Source organism: Hylaeus volcanicus, chromosome 1 (assembly GCF_026283585.1).
Source record: "Hylaeus volcanicus isolate JK05 chromosome 1, UHH_iyHylVolc1.0_haploid, whole genome shotgun sequence".
NCBI lineage: Eukaryota > Metazoa > Arthropoda > Insecta > Hymenoptera > Colletidae > Hylaeus > Hylaeus volcanicus.
In genome coordinates, this window is record NC_071976.1 from 3,936,522 (window position 1) to 3,953,434 (window position 16,913).

The 16,913-nt window shown below is 39.4% G+C and overlaps 2 protein-coding genes across 2 annotated transcripts in view; both read left to right on the top strand.

Moving 5' to 3' along the window:
* The window catches only part of LOC128875379 (fibrillin-1-like), a 119,866-nt gene that overhangs the window by 96,985 nt on the left and 5,968 nt on the right, over positions 1-16,913 (top strand). The window contains exons 15-18 of the mRNA XM_054120906.1: positions 257-359; positions 1,200-1,225; positions 2,490-2,564; positions 2,872-3,058. Of these exons, the coding sequence (XP_053976881.1) occupies positions 257-359; positions 1,200-1,225; positions 2,490-2,564; positions 2,872-3,058 (391 nt within the window). The remainder of the gene's footprint in view (positions 1-256; positions 360-1,199; positions 1,226-2,489; positions 2,565-2,871; positions 3,059-16,913) is intronic.
* On the top strand, positions 11,489-16,620 carry LOC128875360 (uncharacterized). Its single transcript, XM_054120883.1, has 4 exons — positions 11,489-11,715; positions 12,581-13,340; positions 14,471-15,205; positions 15,377-16,620. Exons 1-4 carry the CDS (start codon positions 11,578-11,580, stop codon positions 16,432-16,434), a joined length of 2,691 nt encoding a protein of 896 aa, XP_053976858.1. The 5' UTR covers positions 11,489-11,577; the 3' UTR covers positions 16,435-16,620.

Here is a 16,913-nt window from a genome sequence, read left to right on the forward strand (position 1 = left end):
AACGAAACAGCTTGTATAAGTTCAACTATGGCTAAGAAGAATCGCAAGGGTTAATCGGTATTCAGGTGCAGAAATTCAGTGTGGTCAGCGAAGCCGCGAAACGGCAAGCGTCCCTCTATGTAAGCAGAGCTCATCGCGTCCACCTCTCGATAATGATTCAATTTGCCGCGCTATCGTGGCGAACATTCCTATTTCAATCTCAAAGAGGACTCCAGTCCGCGTCTATCGAAAGTTAACTCGCATATATTTCGCGCAGGAACCCGGACAAGTGATGTACCCCGGCATTCACAACGTGCGCTACATCGCTTCCGATGCAGCCGGAAATCGAGCCGAATGCCATTTCTCGATACACGTGCGAGGTAAATTTATGTAACGCATTGGCCGGCTGCGGCAACGTGGTCAGAGATCGATGATATCGAGAAACGACGTCCATCGCGTCTATTCTTGCCAAGGAAACGCCGAAAGAATAGGATCCCTAAAATCGATTAATAATTATAGCTAATATTTCTGAAAATTAAGGAGTCTATACTTTCTATCGCAAGAGAAAGAAACAATTTAACAAAATTTCATCTGAATCGGACAAAAAAAACTAGAAGTTATAAAAAATGTATAAACTCGCAGATTTTTAATGTTAGTTATACGATTCATTGGATCGTCGTGAAAATAAATTTAGAATTCGTGTTTAACGCACAAAAACGCTTATGCTTCATTATATCTAGGTTTAACGGTTTTACATTCGCAAAATAATCTGCAAAGAAGATCTTCTATAAATCATATGATCTCAATCGAGAACATCAGTATGTGATGATTATGAAAAAAAAAAAAAATGACGACTATGATAACGAGGAATGTAGTGCCGACGACTACGATGACAGTAGTCACAAAAAAATTCGCACACTGAAATATCTATCAACTCTTAATTGAAACAGCATAGATCGAGACCGTTACCTAATAGCTCTATAGGAGCTCGATGTTTAATTGTCTCCAACTAATTACTTCGAATTGATAAAATGAACTAAAAGGGATTCGTCCATAAGACATTCGACATACATAAGTTACCTAATCGACGAGTTACGTCGATACGAAAAGAATTATGCTTTCGTCGGGATCTGTTTAAAACGACGCCGATCTCGATATCACCGATTGACCGCGATAGAAAACGATTAATCGAACTTATCTGGTATCCCGTATATTTTCAGAATCTGAGCGTCGCCGAGATTCCGAGGTGAGCTGAAACGAATCGCTGGCCGGGTTTCGTACAACTTGGATCGGCTTTATAGAACGATGAAATCCTAACTATGGTTCCTCTTTCATCGAGATACATAACTTTGTTTTGCTCATTGCGCACTATTTCCAGCTCTCCTCCATTTTCCCAAGTCTTTGTGATGGTTCGACGTTGCGTTCCGTTTGCCGCTATCCTGGTAAAATCTCAATTATCGTAGAATTCGCTTGTTTAGCAACGACTTAACAGCTTTCGAACTATTTGACACATCTTTATCCGACGGTGATGACCATCGCAATACTAAATCTTTCTTTTTGAGCGACTACTAAATAGGAATGTCTTGTACCCATTTAATGGAAACCTGTAATGTCTAACAACAGCTTTACTAAATCTTTATGTTTTCCATTAATCTGAGAGTAAAAGGTTTAAGGTACGGTGAAGTGTTGTTACATGAGCTACTCAATAGTACACGTGAAGTGAAAATAATTTTTTGCTACGTCCGCGAATGATTTATTCACTTTTTCAAAGAACTGGATTTTCTAATCGTGTTAACATAGAAATGTACATACACGCGCAATTTCATTTCAAGGCACATGATGAGGAATATAACCGAGTTGCGATTAAATTGTCCGGCATCCGCAAAATCGTTTTATTAATGCAAACAGCATGGCTATTAATTGGAAATCAATTAACTCACCTGTCGGATACCTATTAATTAAACACTCGATCGTCTGCATACGTAATGACTGTACGGTTACTGACATAATTGGGATATCATCGAGTTGATAATTCATGTTAAACCTTTCGCCACGCGTGACATTAATTATCGACAGAACGACAACTCATCGAGCTTGCCGTTCTTGAACGTGTACAGATCTTCCACGATTTCGAGTAAAATGCAATTCTGTCACGATCTTTTATCTTACAGTGCAAAATTAAAACTGAATATACCATTAGCTATGATGCGAAACCAAATTAGATTAGATGCTAAACCAAAATTTATTTCGTGGATCAAAATTAAGAATTAAAGATTTCACTTAAAGACATTAAAGAAAGTAGGTAATCAAATTCCTTACAATATACAATATATGTAGATTGAATTAATTGGTTCACATTCTTCTCCTTTTTCAAGAACATTCTGACGCTTTTACGCAATATAAACCAGTCGCATTTATTCGAAATGGGATCCTTTAAATCGATTCAATCAATACCACAATCTTCAAAATCCAAAATAAAGGTCTTTTTTCACTCCTGTTTCTCTACTTAGCCGCGGTACTACAGAAGAAGGATGCTGATGTGTCCTGGTAGACCACCCCAGCCGATACCACCCTCCGTTTACGGGGTAAGCGATCCTTTCTTTGCTGATTTTCCAGAGTGACTCGGTGGAGTCCTGACAGGAGATGCTACTTGTAGCGATTTCAGTCGCCAGAGCAGTTAGTCGTTTCTTTCAAAGATGAAAATTTTGATAGTTAGTAGTTTCAAAAGTTCGACAACAAAACACCAAGACCCTCCGCGGTTCTATCAACCCTTCGAAATTTGTAGAGTCTTGAAAAAACCATAATTTACTCGGGCGATTAAAGTCGCTAGCTGTCGCCTCGTCTGTCAGGGCGCGTAAAGAACGAAGTACAATTCTTTCGTTCGACTTTCAGTGGCAGATACCGAGTGGCTGCTATCTGAGATACACGAGAATTTTCTCTGGGGCGTACGCGATTCAGAACTACAGAGGACAGAGGCAGAACGACTATCACGACGCGAGAGCAGCTTATCACGAAGTTCATCCCATCCATGGTCGCCAAAGTCATCTGCAATCGTCTAGAACATATCCTCTCGGTGACTGTAAGTGTTGCACGCTCTTGCAGACTTCTACTTTTAATATCGCTGGTATCGTTGACCATCCTTGCTGGTCCTTGAATGGTAATCGTAAATCTTTCTGACCCAGAGTCAGACTTTATAAGATACATATGTTCTACACTAAACGACAAAATTTAAGGGACAGCTTCTTAAAACTAGTGCTAGTTTAAAATTTGTTTAAAAACTAAAGAACATGAATAGGTACAGCATTCATAAACGTTTATAAACGGAAACTTCAACGTTCTGCATTTTTTTTTTTTAACAAATACGAAAATATCGAAACGATGACACATATAGTCTTCCTAATTTTACCTAAATTACGACGTATTTCAATTTACAAAAAAGAATGAATTTGACGTTGAATGTACATATAACGTTTTAGGTCCAGCAATTCTGAGCGATGACTACAAAAGAAACTAATTGAAAACTAATTTCTTCTCAGCGTCCTAAGGAAAAAGTAATACGATTTCCATTGAGAATCGCTGGATTAAAGCATCGAATCAACGAATAGAGTTGTTTTCCAGTATTGATTCATATTCAGAACCGAGAAAACGTTCATCGAGGTTGAAAAACATGAGCCCTAGAAAAATCCCGACCAACGACGCGTAATTTCATTGGGAGACTTTAAATCCCTCGAACGGAGCCCTTAGAATTCAATGTTTTCTTTACTGGTAAACATGTTTCCCATCCGCGTATTACCCGAGGGTCTGTGATTAACTTTAAACGCCCGCGTCGTACCTTCCTTTCTCCATCTCAACGCTCCAGGGTTTTCCACATTTAGCAGTGCCGTTCTTTTGATCTCTCGCGTGGCGTTTCGCCTCGCAAACGAAAACGTACTCGAGTTTTCACGTGACGAACTTAATCGCATTCCCTCATTGATTTCTCGGAATTGCAAATCTTTCTTTCGACGTAAACGCTGCGCGACGCACCGTACCGATGCCACGACTTTCTTTTTAAAGAAAGCACGTTTTATATGCACGTTTTATTGCAGGAATTCACTTCAGCATTGTTACGGTTTCGGTATTATTTCAGTTTTCCAAATTACAGTATTAGAAAGATTTTTCCATGATCTGTCTACAAATCATATAGGATAACTGGGGTTTCGGTAAAAATGATTCCAGATCGTATCTATAGTGACACAACTTTGATTATAAATTCTTGGATAAAAGTCAGCTTCTGAGCAGAAATATATGGATTCAAATTTTGGTCCAGTGAACCGTGTGATATATAAATCCATTTTCTCCCCCACAATTTTCAGAAAGAGGATTCGTGCTCGCAATCCCACGTTTAGTTTCTGTTATTTCAAGTTCTGATGGGGAACGGTTACGATTTACACGATAGCTGAGCTATAGAGGCTGTGGCCCAAATGAAATATTCAAGAGCCATGAGAGCTCACGCTTGCGTCGAATAAATTATTTTATAGCCAGCAACTCGTAAACTGGGCTTTTTCGACAGTCGTACGCCAGATGCGTTTATTTCGATCAGGGGTTGTTTTAAACTGTACGCTTCGCTAGATGCTGGATCATAGCTGATCTCGAAGCTCTTCGAATGTGTCAACGGAAAATAATTTTCAACCTTTGGAAAGAAATACAGAGAAACAGAGCGCGTCAATGCGAAATCGGAATATACATAGAAGAATGGATCGATCAAAATGTAAACCAAATCGTACAAGATAGGGTGATCTGGAAGATCGTGCTCGAGGTTCATGCAAAACGTATTTTCGCACCATCGAGGTCGTCTCGGGAGCACAGTTGAACCATCTGCATTTTCCAACCGCGAACTGGGCCAAGATGGAGGAAAGAAAAACGTGGACAGAAACGAAGACGAAATCGTCGAGTCTCTGAAAATTGCGCAAAAACCGAGAAAATTATTTCGCCTGGAACGAAACCCGACCTTCGATGCAGTCGAGATTGAAACAATTTCACGCCGTGCAATCGCGAAAGTACGTTCGTTAACAAGAGAAACGTTGGGACGAAAAAATGTCGAAATCGTTGGCCCATCAAATCCCGCTGATACAATGAGCGATGCTTCATTTGAAAGTCCAATGGGACCATTACTTTGTGACCTATTTTCCCTAGGGACACGTTTGCAAGTTAAAAGGAATTACTATCAAACTTCAAAATACAAGAAGCTAGTTTCTTAAATTGCCTAACTAATCAATGAATAAATTAAAATATTAAATAACTCCTTAATAGACATTTAGGTAGTATTGAATTTGCACTGTATTCGTGAGAAAGAAAATTGGTAGTTACGAGGCTATTACGTGACATTGTAATGAGAAAATCGGATGTAGGTATACTCCCCTTTATCCGAACAATCGTTACACTTCAAATAAACAAGTCGGATGAAATTTAAAAAAAAAACTTTCAAACATTACTTGCCTATTGAAACATTTTTTTGGAGAAGAATTTTGGAGAATGAGGAAAGGTACTTGTCTATTATTTTTTGGTGTTCTCCAAACCTACGAAGTTTCATTTAAATCGGAGATTCATTGTTCGCGATCTTTCCTTGTTAGAGCATAATCAGTGAAGAATTCTGATTGAAACGAGGACGTGTCTCTAGGCATGAGCAGGTCCTAGTTTAAAACGTACAATAAAACTACTAACAGTCAGAAATTCGCCTTATAGAGTGAATAGAGCGTTCTATTCAGAAAAGTGGTACCCTACTACCTTAGGAGACGTATCAGCGCATCTCCCGTGCCAGTATGTCGATTCACGATCCTCGCTTCTTCGAAATTCCTCTTATTATTATCGGGAAAGAGGTCAGGACAGGGAGTTCAGAACTCGCGTTACCCGGTAGTTTTCCAAGAAACTCACGGTCGGGGAGCTTGCAGCGCTTTCTTTGGTCGATCGGCAACTGGGGACGGAGTTGAGGGATGAACGCGAGATCGCAACGCGCTGAAAGGGCGGCTAAACAAAAATAGGACTTCCAAAGTGGCCGCCCCGATGGTTTCACGCTGGAGTGCAGACTCAACCACTCGACGCACAATGAGCTCGCACCCCTTTTTCTTTCATTTCGGGGCCAGGCGGTCATATATTTCACGTCAACAATTTCCGTGTGCCAGGTTTCCCTCTGTTTCTCGTAGAGAAATATTGGATTGTCCATAAGGTTCTTATCGGTTTTTGATAGATGGCATCACGGAGGTTTACGATAGAAGATAGAAGATAGATTTAAAAAAAAAACAAATATCTTGAAAAATAATGAAAAGGAAAGAATCAAAGAAAAAATTCTGAATATTATTTTTCTCCGTCAGGTCGCACAGTTTTCAATCCGCCCTTCAATTTAGAATATAATTTTTCACGGTACTTCCACATCGATTTTAGCTCGAGGCGACGGATAACGTGTCTCCTTCCTCGTTACTATCGTTCACGTGACGCCTACGGCACGTTACAGGTAGCGACGTATGAATATACAATCAGACGATAAAGCTCGAGCCGTTCGAGTCAAATGAGAAATTTCTGGAAAAGAAAAAAGAAAAGCGACGGATATGCAAATCAACTTTTAGCACTTAATGGCAATCTTATCTGTCTGGTCTGGCGAGATGTCTTAGTCTCCTACTGTTAGCGGTGTCTCGCCGACAGTATCCCAAACCTGCGGCTCCCGGTTTGCAATTCGAGCAGTAATTACGAATTAACGCACGAGGCGTCGTTAAATTAGCCCGCGGAGGTTTTGCTCGAAATTGCTGCTGGTCTGTGAACACGGTGCCTGAACAACAATTTCACAAGTAGCCTGAGGCCCATCAAATCCTCTGCAAATCGGATCGCGTAATTTTGGCTGACGAATTAACGACGCGTATTTACGAGGTATATCGTACGTTATACGTCATACATTATCAACGTTCCAAGTTAGGCATGAAATTAAAGGTACAGAGGCCTGCGCAATTCGCAGGATCATTTATTCAGCACGTATTAATGATATCGCAAAAGTGACTTATGAATAAACTGCGGATCTTTATGCACTTATAGGAAATTTAACAGTTAATGATAAATTATTGTAGTTTCTATATTATAATTCCGATATATTTTTATACTAAAAAGAAATCATATATATTTATTATTTCGTGAATAAACTCATGTATTTTTTATTTTTCATTTATATTTTACTTTCTTTTACGTTAAAATAAGTTAGTTTAACTGCATGGTTGCCTAAAGATACGCATTTTGTTACCGATTTATACGGTATTCCGAGGAACGGATGTTTTTCATAGGAGAAATACGTGTAATAATTAATATAAAAACTATAACAAACTTTATTTTACCGTCCTTTGGTCGTTCTAGCCTCTATAGTATGTATCTATTTTTCACAGTATAATTTTGTTGTTAAATTTCAAGATTTTCATCAGTCTCCGAAAAAAGCAAATTGACTGGAAGGATGTCGCTAATCACTTCATTCATATATTTTAATGTGTATAGTAGAAACGAGGTAACGTTAATCTCCGCAGTGATTTCGATTTGAATATTACTAAGGAGACGCTGTGAATAGCGATCTAACGAAAGAGTCCTGACATCGGACCGTCCGCGCAGACTCTGGAATTTCCCTGGTGGTACGCGACGGTAAAACTTAATTTCGTCCATTATTTAATTTCGGTTATTTGAATAACGTCGGAAACTTCAATTATTTAAATTGTTCAAATTGCACGCGAACGGACACAAGAAGCGCAGCACAGGAAAGGAAGAAAAGGAAGCGTCTCGTTTCAAACTTCATCAAATATGCAGCAGAGCTCCCCGTATCCGAACCTCCATTATATCTGAATACCCTAATATCCGAACGTTCTATTATCCGAATGTTCTGTCGTCCAAACAGCTTAAAAAAATTATTTTTAAATTAATAAATATACATACTTCTTCATTTTTAATTCTCAATGTAATTGAAATTATAAAATCTGTGCCTATTGCAAATCTATCGCGAAAGGATATACGGAGTGAGATATCTAATATACTCGTGCTGTATTTAATAATTTAATCAAATTCATGAAGAGCTAGCGAGTAATAATGCAGTTTAAGTAGAAATTATTTCATACTTTTCACTGCATTTTCTCATACTTTTAAGCAATATATACCTAGAGCTGAAAAGTATTCATATAAATTAACTAGAAATTATTTCGTATCTTTTAGTGTAGTTTTAATGTTTTTCGAAGTGGGTTAGATATTTTCTCCAAAAATTAATTTATAATGGCTAAAGTAGAAAGACTGATGAACTTTAAAAGGAAATATATAAAGGTATATCTATTCTACAACGAATAATTATTAGAAAATTTCATAATGTGTAAAATTAAAAATTGCAGATTTAAAATGTGTCCAAGTCGTTCTATTCGTATTTCATAATTTTTACTTATATTTTAACATTAACTAGTTGAGGAGTTACCAGAATATAAATGTACGGTAACTCTTTTGCTTTCGTTTCTAGAAGCATATCAAAATAACTTCTATGCATGACTAAAATAACTATTGCTACCAGGTACACGACTAAATTCCCATTTCAAAGCAAATACAAGGTTTCAGACGTGATTCCACGTATAAACTTTATAATTTTGAAATTACCTGTACATTAAAACCAATAGTTGCAGACGTTTAAATAAATTGATGTGCAACATAATACATAGCAATATTCCTTATTTAAATATGTAGTTACATTAGAGAAGAAGCTTCTATTCTACGGAAGAATATACAAAATTTAAATGCACTCGACGAACGAGATTCCGTTCAGAATGATCGCTTCGGGGAGATAATTAAAGTCCCGAAAACTTCATTTTGTACGTGGAAAAGCGGAGACGTATTCCCGTCTCGTGCCGAGCGACGAATATTCTGCGGTTCGCGTAAAATCGCATGGACTCGTGCGCGAAATGAACGGGAAATAAACGCGAAACATGCGACGTCGTCTGGATAATCCTTAACCTCGTTACGAGGCTATTCCGTCGGAGTTTATGGAACAACGACGGGCCCCGTTCGTTCGATACGGTCGCGTTTAATGAAATTGCGAGATTAACGTCGATGCACGACGTCTTTAACGTTATTGGGATACGCGAGGACACCGTATGCCGTTCCTCCTTCGTCATGGACGAAAGAATTTACGGACGAACGGTAGAGCAAGCTTAGCTAATTCACGGTAAGGAGAGTATATAATACTACTTCTTTTTGTATGAGCCATGCGGAAATATCTGCCGCGAGGCCGGCGGATATTTAATACCAGATATAGTCTAGATTATCTAACTCCTTCGATAAACGGTCAAGTGCGACAATATATACAAAAATGATACAAAATCGTACAAAAATTTATATGTTTATATTATATTTAAAAAAAAAAATAAAAAGCGATATTTTTACAAATATCTAAGATTTTCTAAGTGTAACGTTACAATTTATGTTAAGGTAAGTTACAATTTTTAATATTTTCGTGTAAAACGAAGATTTACATTTACAATGATCAGATATCGATAACCAGTATTGATCTCTAATACTAGAAATTCACACTTAGTTTGAAACCAGTGAGACGTATAGTAAACTACAACGTGCTTAGACTGACGGTTGCTTATGATAATTTATTTACATGAAACGATAATTCTGATATTTATTTACATAAAAATTCCTTTCAACTGCACCCTCATTCACACTAACATAATTACATTATACATATTTGAGGTAATTCAAGCTAGACGCATTGTTAGTTTAGTAATTCCTATTAATCTGAAAAATTATTATGTTGCACTAATTACAGTTCGTCCATCAAATGCGCGAAATACATTTCAATAATTAATTTCAGCACAGAAATAACGCGTGATATCCAAACATCGGATGTTAATAATAATTTAAATTGTTTCCCTGTTCGTATTGTGGTTCATCGGACATAGTCTTCATAATAATTTAATTGAAATATGAATTATCAGGGAAATTGAAGCATCTCGAATATTCGTATCGTATTTAATTGAACGCTCGCTTGTCGATTAATAACTTGTCGATAAAATACAAGCATTGTCAGTTTTAGTTTACTCTTATTATTTAACCTTTTCAGTATTTTAAAATGTCTTCAAGAATAATAAAATAACTTAAAAATAATATCGTCTTTGACATCTGACAATAGTTTAGTAGTAATAGACTTGTGTTCTGTAAAAAATAATTTTTCTCTTATTTTATACATTTCTTGAATTGTCCATACTAATATTTTCTGCATCTAGTTTTTTAGACTACATCCAGTGTTTCATCGTTCTTAAGAACAATTGATTCTTGTCATCGGAATTCATGATTTAGTATAGTAATAAAGATAATTAAAAATACAGAGACAAAACATCTAAATAGATACAATTTTGCTTGTGCGAAATTGAGAGAAGATGGCTTTGAATGTAAATTTAATAGTTTAAAAGTTCTTTAATTAAAACGGCTAACCGAATTGTATATCAGAAATGAAATAAACTTCAATGAAGAGGCCATGTTATTTCAAATAATATTGAATGAGATAACTTTGAATATAATCAATTTCAAATAATGAAACAGTGAAATAATGTTCCAACGGTACCCAGGTCTGATCGTGACACTGCATTAATTTAATCTTCCGAGCAAAATAATGTCTTCGTGTAGGTGTACGGCGTTACTACACAGGATCTACTATCTCAAATTAAATGTTGCGATGCATTTCCAATTTACCGAGTGGAAATATCCTGTCTCTTTCCAATATTATTCCAAGGGCTACCAGTTTACCTAGAGCCCTCGAACGGAGATGAATATCGACAGTAAACACGTACGACAAACATGGCCGATATTAAAATCTGAAGAAAAAGACACCATCGAAAAGTTCGTTAGAGCTGCCCGAGGTTCCATGTGGGATCGAATCAACGTTGAGCAGCGTTTCATTTCTCACATCTGCGATTTTTCTGCGCCAGACATTTATTATATTGTGCTAATGTGTTTTTAGTCTTAAATTAATAAACAACAATTTACGATCATTTTTGATGACTTTTGTCAATTTTGAGGGTGAGGTCTAATCTTAAACTCGAAACATTAACATAAATTAATAAAGAAATTGATATTAATTTGATTTATTAATAAATAAATGATAGTTTGAAATTTTTTATTAGGTCGCTACTGTTTGTATTCTTTCTTCTTAAAATTGACATACGTATACTACAAAGCACCGAGGTTTGCCACCGTCGGAGCTTCGGACAGTTGCTCTCTTCGCTTATGGGATAATGCGCCAGTGCTCGTGTTTCAAGGATGCTAATCCGAGTCGCAACGACCAAAACGTTTTTCCGATGGATTCGCACTTGGAGGTTCTGCACTCGAGCGCAGTTTCCGACGCGGTCGAAAACAAACGAAGTGAAAAAGAGACGAGCGGATCGGGGTCATCACCGACTGTTCAATTATGGAAGACGTTTCCCGTGAATAGTGTGCGGGCTGCGAATGACATCGATCGGGCGAACTTCCATCGCGGCAGTCGAGATTCTAACATGAGGCGCGAGACGAATCCGACGAACGCTCTCGGAAAAGCACCGGATTTAAACGAAAGCCAACGTTATGCTGAACGTCGTGGAGCCGTGGAAGTTTGTTCTAACCCTGCAATCGATACCGCCGTTTGTTCTGGAAAGCGTATTCGCTTTGACTCTGGCCGTGCTGTTGGCTGTACCTTTAATTCTTCAAGTTCAGCAACTTTTCGTACGTACCCCATACTGGTTTACAAAGGATTCGACGGAATCTCGAAATTGAATTCTTTGGAAACTGATTTGAGGTTGTGGGAGAACCACACTTTGCGCGAACGAACCTGATTCGTTGTTTGGGGACGATAATGCGTTTATCGCTGTGAAAGAAGAATCTACAGTATCACTTTAGGTGGTAGGATTTTACAATGGACAGATTTCTGTGTTCGTTTTTCAATTATATTTTTGGAAATTTGTTCGAGGTACGAAGCTTTCGTCTGCTACTGTTAACCGCGAAACAACGATTACGTCAATTTGAATTTGAAAAGGAAGTCTAAAGTTGTTGAGGAGCGAAGGTGTAGATGGCTCTAATATCTTTTTAGTATTAAGTTGAAATTTTTATTTGAAACGTATTCTTGCATATTGTTTGCATTTTGTAGTTACTTGTACATTCAAATTTCCTATAAATGCATAAAGATCCGCAGTCTATTTATCAGTTTTGTCTTAATTTATTTTACGTTTCATGTGGCCAAACTGTTTCATTGTACCATCTTACATTATCTTAACCTAGATCACGTATCAGTCTCATAGTTTAGGTTGACCGTGTTAAAACTCGTTAATACAGAGTCCCCAAAGGTTTCCAAAAGAATCCAATTTCAAAACGAAGGCTGCGCCCTGTGCAAACACCCCAAGTAAATCAACTGCTCGCGAACAATATTTCCACGGTGAACCGCGTCGTCGTCCTTCGCATAAAAATATCATACTCGTTTCTATAACGCGTGGCCGCAACACGGCCAATCAAAAATTCCGTCGTCGTAGACTCCGTCGAATCTTGCTGTTTGTACACGCACACACCGCCGGAATACCCAATGTCCTCGTGCTAGGACGGTCCTGTAAAGTCTCCCTCGAGGAGGTGCTCCGTGCGTCGTGGGAACTACAAAGCCGAGAAGAATCATGCGGTGGTCACGCACTATCCTGCATCAGGGTTCAACTCTGGCTCTAGTTCCAGCGCAGACCTGCATCTGGGATCTGCGCGGAGAACGATCTCGACACCCAACATGCAGGCCAGTGGAGACAACGTCGGGATCCGCGAAGCCCTGGCCACTCGCCAAAACGATAACCAGAAGACGGATCCGACGTCGAAAAGGAACGAATTAGCTGTGAATCAATCGTCTTCCTTCATCGTCACCAGCTCGACTCTGCCCATAGTTGACATATCTGCCTTCGACTACGATGCTTACAGGCACAAGCTGATCGACGCAGCCCTAAGGAAACGCTACGACGACTACCAGCCACCCGGAGACGTTGTCCTGAATTCCATTCATTTGAACACCAACGACTCTACGGTCGCTGTGCGCTTGAACGATCGCTATTGCCATAGTTTCTTCGATTTTGTGGAAGAGTACTATGACGCCACCAAAGGGATGAGCAAGAAAGAGACGGAGTACTTGCATCCTTTGGATCACTTCCTGGTGAAAGGCACGCAGAAGCTCGAGACCACGGACAGAGAGACGGAAACTCGACCTGTCAGCGTGGTTCATAACTCGACTGACCTGGAGGAAAAGGCACCGCGAATTTCGTTTTACGACGAGAGTCCTGTTGCGAATAGTTTCAGGCAGAAAAGGCAGCACAATGAGGATTTAGGTATTTTGAGAATGCTTTTAGCGGTTTCTAGGTGGAACCATTGAGAACTCTTGGTAGGAATTTAGCTCGTTGACTATCGTGATGGTATTTGAGAGAGAGTTATTGCTTGGCTACGCAAATCATTTACCCTTTGCACTTGAGGACATTCATTTACATGTTCGTGGATAAGTTGGTACTCAAATTGAATAAGTGGTTGAATAATAGTTTCAGATTTCGATCCAGGCATTGGATAGGTAGAAGTAACTATAATTCAGTGTTTCTCAACCATTAATATTTAAGAGGTTAAATCAAGGGTAGCGCAACTCAAATATTGATTAATTTACCAATGTTACAATAACAAAAATTGTGGATAAAATTAGACACGAAGCGTTGGTTGTTAATGATTAAGTAAAATCGTTTCCTGTGCTTCAGTTTAAGATCAGAATTCTCCAAATACTAGACAAACTTAAATGTTCGCGTAAAATTATTCTATTATTTTTGCCCTTTGCGAAATTCATCCTCCAAGTTTTTACTTCTACAATCTCTGAAACGCCATGTACAGAGACTCATTCTTTATTTACTTAGCTTCGTATCGATCTACTTCTTTACTCAACACGATTATACTCTTCGAGAGAAGAATTCTGTAGGAGACCTTGTTACCTCAATCGATTAGGGAGCAATCACCCGACAAAGGTAAGGTCTGGGTGTGAATCCTGACCCAATAAGCAACTTGATCGATCTTCTTGGCTCGTGCAATCTTCTTTCGTTCCACCGCCCTTCAATCTCTCATCATAAGATCTTACTTTTCCATCCATTCTTCTGTCTTTCGAGTTCTCTCTAAAAACTGACCTTCAGTTTTTAAATCAAACGTGACTCTGTATCCATTTTTCCATCTATCATTTTTAATTCAAAACTAATTTCATGTAAATTTCTGTGACTGTAAAATAAAAACTATAAAATATAAAACAAAATATTCTCACAATGTATAAGATACATAATACTATTTATCAGTCTTTGATATTTTATATTTTCAAGTAGCCACTTTATTTGATCAAATACATCACATACATCACTATCATCAAATAGATTCCAACAGAAGTTCCAAGACCTCCGCTTTTCAAATAAATATACGACATTCATGCGCGTTCTAGACTCGATCATGAAGAAAAGTTCGAAAGCGTCGAAGATCAAACTGCTCAATGCCGGCGTCGCTTCCTCGATCACGAAAAGACCCACGTTTCCGTGCTCGGCAAGAAAAAAGAGTGCCACAAAGTTCCCTAGGACGACTATTAGCACGGACTCGGTTAGCTCGAAACAGGACACGCTTTTCGGGTCACAGAAACGGGCTAATAGAGGGGAAACCCTTTCGTCGATCGATGGAGGCGAGAGAGAATCTATGAACTGCACCACGATCAGTTCCATAGATTCTGAAAGTGTTCGCAGTGAGTCCAGCAAGCATCGAGACGACCAGTCCTGCATCTCTCGCGACTCGTTCGTCGCTTCTGAACATCGCGCACCAAACAGATCTCAAACTCAACCCTGGATGTCAGGCAATCCACGAACATCCTTCAACAAGAAGTACGCGAAAACTGCGAAAATTTCGTCCAAGGCTCTCGAAACGACCAGAAACGGTTCGATTTTGAGGAGCTCGAGCACACGTGCCAAATTAAAGTCTGGCAAGCAGTCTGTCCAGTCGAAAAATGGCGCAGTGGAAAACAGAAACAGTGGCAAGACTTGGTTCGCTAGAAGAAGCGACTGCAAAAGCGATCAACTGGGAAGATTGGAAGTGATTCCAAGCGAGACTCAAGAGATGGTAAACGCGAACACGTTGTCGATGAATATGGTGCCGACTATCTCGTCAACTAGGACACTGAGTAACTTAAGTGGTTAGTAACAGCTCCTTATCGTCAGGTTTAACCGTCTATAATTCAAATAGTACTTTGTATTAATTCCAATTTATCTTTTGTTTCTTTCTACTCGTTCTCAACAATTTCAGTCTCCATTAAAAAGATCCTCTTCTAAATATCGAATTTCCGTTACAACCGACCATCTCCTAGGTCATCCAAGCCGTACATCGCCAAAATTCGTAACCGAAACTGCCGCAAGAGTTCAAACACCTAAGTCTATCAATTCCCCCATGGAGGAAGCACCAGCTGAGCAGAAGAAGCCTGCGGATTCGGAGTTTCCTTCGAAACAGAGCCGCGTTGACAAGTTTGCTAGACGTTACCGCGACGCGAGACAGAGATCAAGAACCGTCAGTCCTGTGCTCGCGAAACCAGCTGCTCCTAGACGAGAACTTTCGATGAACCTGTCGCCACCCAAAGACGAACTTGGCAAAAACGCTCCTGCGAGTTCTGACGCGAACAAAAACACCGAAAGGAAAGAGTTGACGAACGAAGACGCCAGAGAGTACGAGAGAAAGTTATCAGAGAATCGACGGCCGAGGGCAGGCACAAATTTGAAATCAAACTTCGAAGGAAAGGGGAATACTATCGATTCGGGGAGTAGAAGCAAAGATTTAAGAAGCAAAGAAGAGGAGAACGTTGCCAAACTGACGAGTGACTTTAATCGAAGAAGGGCCGCAGGAGCTACGAAGCATTTAACAACGACTCCTAGATCTGGATTTTCTACGGACAGTAAATTTTCTTCGACTTTGAAAATTCAGCAACAAAGAATTGCGGGTTCAAAGGTGAGCACCAATGCGCAGGATTCCGTAGCAGGAGTGTTACAGGGCAGGTCGAGCAAGTCTCCTTTCATAGACAGAAGGAGTTTGAAAACCGCCAAGTCGGAGAAAACGGAACCCAACCGAGGAGGGACGAAAGTGAACGGTCCTGAGGGGTTAAAGCTCCCTCGTCGGAACTCCAAGGCTGGCATAGCTATGCAAACTGGTTTGAAGAAGTATATAAAGAAACTGAAACGTGTGCTGTCGGATCGTGACAACGCGGATATCGGTGAGCTGGCGTCTTTGAGCATAACTGACGCTATTTTGCCGGATTTAGAGTCCACTTTATCTTCGATCGAGGTCCAGCACGTGCAAACTTTGTTGAACATGGCGGAGAAAAAGTCAGATCTGATGCGAAAAGACTTGTCCGTCCTTGGGGAAAACACGCTATGAGTATTCTCTATATTTGTCTGTATAATGTGTATTCTGTCAAATACGTTTTCAATAATAATTAACAATTGAAATTATTAAACATTGGGAAAAGTGTCCTGAAAAGTGTCTCGATTTTATTGTTCTGTAACGTGGTGTCAGTCTCCACGATGTATTTTAAGGGTGAGAGGATCCCAGGTGGGAGATAGGGAAAGGGGAATAGGTGAGGAAGGAGAGGTGTGGCGCAGCTGAGGTACTAGAACGTGAATCTGGCCAGTTTTGTAACCGTCTGGGACGCGATGCTTACAATTAGCTTGGAAGGGTAGGAAATCTATAGTGTAAAATCGGGCTAGCTAGGAACCTGTCTGCGGCGCTACAGTTAGCAGATCAAGGAGGGAGGAGAATTCTGGCCTGCTTAGGAACTGTTCGACAACTCGATACCTCAACGTCTCTCTATCGAGACTTGACTAACCTTGGGTTTTTTTATATTGGATTCTCTTGAG